The 8,345-nt window shown below is 44.2% G+C and overlaps 1 protein-coding gene across 1 annotated transcript; it reads left to right on the plus strand.

Moving 5' to 3' along the window:
* The first annotated feature begins 3,388 nt into the window (after positions 1-3,388).
* LOC136450657 (2,3-bisphosphoglycerate-independent phosphoglycerate mutase) lies at positions 3,389-8,100 on the plus strand. The gene is made up of 10 exons (XM_066451205.1): positions 3,389-3,535; positions 3,874-4,047; positions 4,671-4,798; positions 5,254-5,404; positions 5,491-5,694; positions 5,780-6,204; positions 6,909-7,101; positions 7,173-7,268; positions 7,417-7,572; positions 7,674-8,100. Exons 2-10 carry the CDS (start codon positions 3,886-3,888, stop codon positions 7,836-7,838), a joined length of 1,680 nt encoding a protein of 559 aa, XP_066307302.1. The 5' UTR covers positions 3,389-3,535; positions 3,874-3,885; the 3' UTR covers positions 7,839-8,100.
* The last annotated feature ends 245 nt before the right edge of the window (positions 8,101-8,345 follow it).

Consider the following 8,345-nt stretch of genomic DNA (forward strand, 5'->3'; position numbering starts at 1 on the left):
AGACCAATCCATATGCAATCTCTTATGTCTCATTAATTAATTCTTACAAGCTTGCTTTCACATAAAACATGGAAATTTCACAATAAATAAGCCTTTGCATGAATTCTATTTGCATTGTTGTCTTATGTTTGAACTAGATTGTTTACACAACAACACATCATTTTGGCTTTCATTAAGTACCTGTGAGATAACCTATTACCTATCCACACTTAGCAAATGGGTTAGTCCTTTAATCATGTTATCATTCAATCATCCAAAACCCACTAAAGGGCTAGATGCACTTTCACCTTGCTAGACCCCTCGAATGGGGATTATGCCTCGCTTGACAGGGGTCAATACCGCCCATAACCACTATGGGTCTAAGAGTATGAACCTAGGGTCAAACTTCTGACACTAAAAAGGGAGTAGGCGTGTCTTGACGTGACCTATGGCTATGATGGGCCATAGCTAAGGACTCACGTCACTAATAGTGTTGGTACGACTTCCGATGGAGGTATCTGCTAACCATGTCGCCCGCCAAGACAGAATGGAGCGCCACGACCGGCTGATGATGCCCGCGTATAGCGCTAGTGATGAACAGGGTCGTGATGTGGAGGCATCCCTATCATCATCTATAGGACTGGTGGGACCCGCATAAAGGAGATGAAGGACACCGCGACCCTAGAGGCCTTCTACCTCCTTGCTTTTCTCTCTCTCTCTCTCTCGTGTAACATGTGCCTTCCCCTTCATGTATAAAAGGGCAAGCAGGACGCTCCATGAAGGGCAATGCTGAAGGACTGAATGAGCTCAACGAGACTCAACTCCGTTCGACCCTTTTCACCAGAGACTTGGGACCTGCTCTCTCTCTCGCCCGTTTGTAACCCCTAGTATAAACTAGTGCCGGTAATATGAGCAATAGTAGACTGGATGTAGGGATATTCTGCCCAAATCAATATAGATTCTTGTATCCTCCGAGCACACCATCTGGGCCAGACACATAAATCACAAATTTACTAGTCGGTGATTCGAAACACCGACACTTAGCCTAGCAATGGACGTACTCTACACTCACACCTATACAAAGTAAGGACATCTAGTAGTTTTTCAATACTACCACTCATCCTAGTGAAACTATCACACTAGGGAGATGAATGTTTTTGTTATCCAACATGCCCCCAATAACGCTCTCTCTCTCTTTGTGGTTAGCAATATCTTTCTTGTCTCCCATCAAATAAGAAGGAAGTTGTATCTCCCCCAATAAGTTGGGTCCACCCTAACTGTCATCCTTCTTGCCCCTCCTCCCCCTCGCTCCTCTCTACCTCCATTGTCGCCGAGCACTGCCAGAGGTCAAGTTCCTCGACATGAGCATCACCCTAATGTCCTACGTGCATTCCTCGACACAAAAGCGTTGAGTTTGTGGTCCACATCAGTGTCAAGTTTGCGGTCGGCATCTTGGCAATGCTGAGCTCGATATTAGTAAGGAAAGGCAATGATGAAAGCATGGCGCCAGCAGCATATGGTGATGTACCTCTATGCAAGGGATGTCAATGGCACAACCATGGCCTTATGATGATACAAGCATGGTTGCAACAGCACGACCCAAGTACACTACACTATTTGGCCCATGATGCTAGATCTACAATCATAGGGTTAGGGTCGACGCCACACCGAAGTACACGATCGTCGCCATCTCTGAGGATGGCACCGAGCATGTCACCGTAAGGATGCCCACAGCTGGGGATGAGGCTACCTCCCACCCCGTGCGCCTCGCCTTTGTCAAACTTGTCGCGCTGTGCGCATGTAAACAAGGCCATCAAGTCCTCTTGGCCACCTCATGCACCATGGCCGAGGATGAGGCCATCCTTCACACGCGCCTTGCCGAGTGGGGCGGATCGAACACTGACATCTAGGATCATGGTGGTGGTGGTGGATAGGAGCGTCATGAACCTGTGAGAGAGAAGAGCCAAAGAGGAGAGAAGAATCAGAAAGAAAAGAAAATAAATAAATTGATAGTTGATAAATGAGTCTCGTATATTAGGAGAGGTTATTAGTGCTATGTAAAAATATCTCTATCTAATAATTAATTTTAAATGTGGTATTGGGTCACCCCTATTTGCCACAGAGGATGTTTAGGGCTGCTCCACTCTATGTTTGCAGCTCCACTCTATGTTTTTAGCCAAACTGGTTTAGCTCAACGCAACTTTGCTTGAGGAAAAAAGGTGGAGCCATGAGAGCACCTAAAGATATGCCCCACAAACTCTAAGTTTTTTTTTGGAGCCACTCTACGGTGGAGTTTATAGAGCAGAGTTTGTGGACCAGATTTGTTTCGGAGAGCTAGAGATGTTCTAAATACCACATCTTGCGGCTTGAATGTAGTATCTGCAACAAATATTCTACCCTTGTCCACCTTCGTTAGCTAGGGTGAAAATTAGAATTTTGTTGCTGCGGTAAGTGGGTTTCGCTAAAATGTCATGAAAGTTACGGACTTTACCAGAATGGCTCCGTTCGGCTTGCTGAATCTTGGCTAAAATTGGCTGAAAAACACTGTTCTGGCTGAATTGTTGTGAGAGGAAAATACTGTTTTGGCTGAAAAAAATAAGCCGAATATGGGGTAAACCGAACGGGGCCGATGCCTCTATGAAATGGGTACTTCGCATGATTTTGCTATTTTAGACAACTTTAAATTTTTCAGCCCAACTTTTCACATGCTGTGACCGTTTTCAAAGTTGGGCTGAATAATTTTTAAAGTTGTCTAAAATTAGAAAAATGACACAATAGCGTAAACACTCGTTTTATAGAGGTATTTCGACGAACCCTACTAAATGCATTCGAGCGAAACCCACTTGCGGCAAAAATCCAAGTTTCTCGTGGCTGGGTCTGACGCTTTCACGCACGGCCCCTTCCAAAAGTCCAAATTTCTCTCGGCTGGGTCTGACGCTTTCACGCACGGCCCCTTCGAAAAGTCCAATTTTCTCGTGGCTGGTCGTGACGCTTTCACGCAGCCCCGTCGAAAAGTCCAAAGCTCACGTTAAAGTCTAAAATCCGTGGTGGCCTGGTGGGCCGCCGTGAGGGGGACTATGCTTGTTCCGTTGCACAGCGCTGATCACCAATAGGCCCCACATGGGCCGGGCAATAGCCGCCACCATCGCTACCGTCCAATACCAGGGGCAGAATAAACTGGCGGATCTCCGCCGTCTGGATCCACAAACCCGGCGGAGCCATTCCTCATTCGAACCAAGGCCCGTCTTTTCCTTCCAATATATAAAATAATATTATAAAATAAAATAAAATATCTCACCTTTTCTACGCACCTCGGCCGTCCGATGACTCCATTTGTTCCCGCGGAGCACCTATCCTGCCGTCCACTTGTTAAACTGCCTGAGTTTAAGTCGAAACACCATCCTTAAATATAGCAATTATATTTTTTTTATTCGCACCCCACGTCGCCGTCGCCTGTCCTTATTAATACCGCCGCGGCGTCGCACCTCCCTTTGTTCCATCGCCCCATTGCTCGCCAAGAGTTCTTGTCAGGCAAGGCAAAAGCAGAAGCAAAAAGGTAAGAACAGTCTCAGATTCCTCCCTCATTCGCATGTCTTTCGATTTCTGGATGCGGCAGATCGACTGCCATCATCCTTCGCGTCTGATTTGCTTCTCTTCTCGTATTTGTAACAAGAGATCTGATCTAAACCTGATTTTAAACGACTGTGCTGGTCGTCCAGTCTCAATCCGCCATGCGAATTAACTGAATAGGGTATTTTTCATTACGTGTTCAGATCTAATTGATTATAGCGACGCCGTGTGGCGGATTCTGAAGCCAGGCGCAGATCTGTATGGTTCTGCTGCGGATTTGCTGCTCGTCTAACATGTTGCTGACTGCTGTGTGTTATTTGGTAGGTCTCGTTGGCTATGGCGAGCTCTGGGTTCTCGTGGACGCTTCCGGACCACCCGAAGCTCCCCAAGGGGAAGCCGGTGGCTGTCGTCGTGCTGGACGGATGGGGCGAGGCCAACCCCGACCAGTACAACTGCATCCATGTCGCTCAGACTCCTGTCATGGACTCGCTAAAGAATGTGCGTATGCTTTCCTTGACACCTGCCCTTCTGTTTTACCCTGTATCGCAAAGTCATTTTGGGATTGCGTAGATACTCTTTTTTTTTGGTGCGTGTGTATTAGATACCTTGGTTCTGATTGTTGCTAAGTATGCACTGGTCACATTCTTATCGGGAGCCTAATTCTTAGCTCCAGTTCACTGATGACGGATCTGATTTGAATTAATACCGGTAGGTAGTGGCTTTTAGATTTTTTATTTATGTAATCTTGATTAAGGTTAAGTTCTACAGATTAAGGTTAAGTTCTACAGATTAAGGTTAAATGCTTTTTCCAGTACTCACTGTTAATCTGTTATGCATACGGGGCTCTGGGTGAAGCAGTGAATGCTGAGTTTTTCTCTTTCATGTAGTAGGACTGTCTGAAAATGGTTATGCCCAGAGGTTTCTAATGCTTTGAAAGTGTATCCATTCAATTGCTTGTTTGACCATTGTCTCATACTTGGTGTTAATGAAAAATAACATGGTGTTGCACGTAACCTCTGCTTCTTTCTCTTGGATGAAAGATTGTTCTGTCAGCATAATTTGATTTGCAGGTATACTGTCTTCATGCTTTTACTCACCCTTTTGTGAAATATGTATATTAGGGTGCTCCTGAGAAATGGACACTAGTGAAGGCTCATGGAACAGCTGTGGGTCTCCCATCTGATGATGACATGGGCAACAGTGAAGTTGGTCACAATGCACTTGGTGCTGGTCGGATTTTTGCCCAAGGGTATGTTAGATATTTATTTATTTTTGGAAATGTTTATTTTGTTGTAACTAATGCGCTGTGGCTTCAATATTGCACTTGAACATGATGCCCACAACTATGTTTTTCTATACATGCCAAACCTCCACGTGAGATAGGCATTTAGTCGCCAACAAATAATTTTGTCCATATAATATTCAAAATCTTTGAAGCTTGGGACAGTACTAAAGTATTTGCTTCATGACAAGAATAGAGCCTGTAACTCTGTATTCTTGTTGTCATCAGTTATTAGTTTCATTGATTTGTTTCTCACTACTGCAGTGTACTTTTTGGCTCAACATTTGAATTCATATGCAATCAAGAACTTGATCTTAGTGTGCTATTTTGGCTGTCATGTTAGTCTTAAATAGAACATTTAGTCCTTAATAGTTCATACTAGATGTTCTCTGATCTGAGTGCTGCATTCTTTCTGCCTATAGTGCTAAGCTTGTTGATAGTGCTCTTGCCTCCGGAAAGATTTATAATGGAGATGGATTCAACTACATCAAAGAATCTTTTGAAAGTGGTACTCTTCACCTTATTGGGTTGTTGAGTGATGGTGGTGTCCACTCTCGTCTTGACCAACTGCAGGTTTGCTAATAATCTTTCTTCAATTTATCTTACTTAAGTTACAAGTTTACCACAAGATTTCCTTTTTTTTTTTTTGCTATATCCAGTTACTTCTGAAAGGTGCCAGTGAGAGGGGAGCAAAAAAAATCCGTGTGCACATCCTTACCGATGGGCGTGATGTTTTGGATGGCAGCAGTGTTGGTTTCGTGGAGACCCTAGAGAATGATCTTTCGGAGCTTCGAGGGAAGGGTATTGATGCACAAATTGCATCTGGTGGTGGAAGGATGTATGTTACCATGGACCGTTATGAGGTGAATGTTTTTTGTCGTATTCAAGCATCAGTGTTCATTGTCTAACACCTTGGCTTACAGTTTTGTTTTGTTTAATACCTTCCAGAATGACTGGGATGTGGTTAAACGTGGCTGGGATGCCCAGGTGCTTGGAGAAGCACCCTACAAATTCAAAAGTGCACTTGAGGCTGTGAAAACACTGAGAGCACAGCCCAAGGCTAATGATCAGTACTTGCCCCCATTTGTGATTGTTGATGACAGTGGCAATGCTGTTGGGCCTGTATTAGATGGTGATGCAGTTGTCACTCTCAACTTCCGGGCCGATCGCATGGTTATGCTTGCGAAAGCACTAGAGTATGCAGATTTTGACAAATTTGACCGTGTTCGTGTCCCCAAAATTCGATATGCTGGGATGCTTCAGTATGATGGTGAGTTGAAGCTTCCAAGCCGTTACCTTGTTTCCCCACCAGAGATAGATAGAACATCTGGGGAGTACTTGGTGAAGAATGGCATCCACACTTTTGCTTGCAGGCAAGTACTATACTATCTAATGTTTCAGCCTCTCTCTTGATACTTCTTTTGTTTACTTCAATATCATAAACCACTTAGTTTTTTCTGAGTCACCTAAACATTATCAAGTGTACTTTGTACAATCTTGTACATACCTGTAAGGGGCACTTGCCTTCTGGAAAGATGTTGCTGTGAGTTATATCCATTACCTTATGCTGCAGTTGTACTAGTAATTTGACATGTGTAGAAACGAGTTTTTTTTCTAGGGTAATCTTCTAGCTGCCGAGGAGGCTCAGTATGCTGACATTGTGCTAACTTCGGCTGATATTTGGTTGCATTGTTCTATGCATGATTTGTGTGCTAATACTGTATGGCCTGCATAATGTTATTTTTGGATTGACTCATTGCTGTATCATCTTTGTCCTTGCAATGGCATGTTCTACATTTTGCCTCTTCTTAGAAGAGGCAAAATGTAGAACATGCTGTATCATCTTTTTTTTTTCTTTTTATTTATGCGGCAACATTGAAGGGCGGGCCTGGTGCAAGCGGTTGAGTCTTACCGCCTGTAACCGGAAGGTCCCGCGTTCGAGTCGCGGTCTCCTCGCATTGCATAGGCGAGGGTAAGGCTTGCCACTGACACCCTTCCCTAGACCCCGCACAGAGCGGAAGCTCTCTGCACTGGGTACGCCCTTATTTATGTGGCAACATTGGTTTGTGTGTGACAGTGAGACGGTGAAATTCGGCCATGTCACATTTTTCTGGAACGGGAACCGTTCAGGATACTTTGATGAAACTAAGGAAGAGTATGTAGAAGTTCCTAGTGACAGTGGTATTACATTCAATGTTGCACCCAAGATGAAGGCGCTTGAAATTGCCGAGAAAGCCAGGGACGCTCTCCTAAGTGGAAAGTTTGACCAGGTAAATAGTTCTGAAATTTCTATTAGATGAGTCTTTTGGTTTCCCTGTTGCTTAGCATATTGTTGTTACAGGTACGTGTCAACCTGCCAAATGGTGACATGGTTGGTCACACTGGTGATATTGAGGCCACCGTTGTTGCTTGCAAGGCAGCTGATGAAGCTGTTAAGGTGAGAGAATCAATAAAAGTTCGCTTACATGTTGTGTGTTGTCTTCATAATCTGCATTGAAAGTTCGCTTATACATCAACAAAAGTTCGCTTACAGTAGCAGATATTATAGGCCTTTGCCTATTTTAACCAAATGCTCTTCTGAACAGATTATTTTGGATGCTGTCGAGCAAGTTGGTGGTATTTACCTTGTGACTGCCGATCATGGCAATGCAGAGGATATGGTGAAAAGAAACAAAGCTGGCAAGCCGTTGCTCGACAAGAATGGTGGTATCCAGATTCTAACCTCGCATACCCTTCAGCCGGTGAGTGCAATGCCTTTTGACCCCATGTCTTTGGTTGTCTCCCAGTAAAAGCATACCCATGTTGATTGCTTTGGATGTTAATACCTCTGTAAAACTTGCAGGTCCCGGTTGCCATTGGAGGCCCTGGTCTTCACCCCGGAGTGAAATTCCGGAACGACATTGAAACCCCTGGGCTGGCCAACGTAGCCGCAACTGTGATGAACCTGCATGGATTTCAGGCCCCTGCTGACTACGAGCAAACCCTGATTGAAGTGGCTGACAACTAAATACTGGCCATCTATGTCCAATTTTGGTTCTATAGTTGAGAATGGATGGCCTTGTCATTCAATAATTTCTGTTTGCAAGCACGTTGCTCAAACTCACCAAAACATTGAGACGCCTTTTGACTTGCATTAAGATGCTCTATACCGTCGACAATTGTATCCTGTGCTGGCTTTTTGGCAGTTTGGTAGCTATCTTTACTTAGCTATATACTGTATCTGAGGCCGCAAACTTTGTGTCAGTCTAAAATTGCTCGTGGTTATATGCTGTTTGTGTGTCATCACTAGTGATTACCTTTTGGCCTCACGCATTGACGCATCAGGTGTGTTCACCTGCTGAGAATGGACTCGTGGTACTACGATGATAGCTTTTGTGGGAAGATGGTACAGTAATAATGAGATGGCAAGTCAGCTTCAGATAACAACTCGCTATCGAGCGAGCTACATAATAATTAAGAAATAATAAATAATAGTTCGAGCTACATAATAATTAAGAAATAAATATAGTGCGAG

The sequence above is a fragment of the Miscanthus floridulus genome, chromosome 5 (assembly GCF_019320115.1).
Source record: "Miscanthus floridulus cultivar M001 chromosome 5, ASM1932011v1, whole genome shotgun sequence".
In the NCBI taxonomy this organism is placed as follows: Eukaryota; Viridiplantae; Streptophyta; class Magnoliopsida; order Poales; family Poaceae; genus Miscanthus; species Miscanthus floridulus.

Bases quoted from the DNA above. Each gene is read 5' to 3' on its own strand.
- LOC136450657 (XM_066451205.1), top strand. From the start codon at position 3,886: ATGGCGAGCTCTGGGTTCTCGTGGACGCTTCCGGACCACCCGAAGCTC. The intron at 6,205-6,908 runs GCAAGTACTATA...TGTGTGTGACAG, and splicing joins ATCCACACTTTTGCTTGCAG to TGAGACGGTGAAATTCGGCC. The intron at 7,269-7,416 runs GTGAGAGAATCA...TCTTCTGAACAG, and splicing joins CAGCTGATGAAGCTGTTAAG to ATTATTTTGGATGCTGTCGA.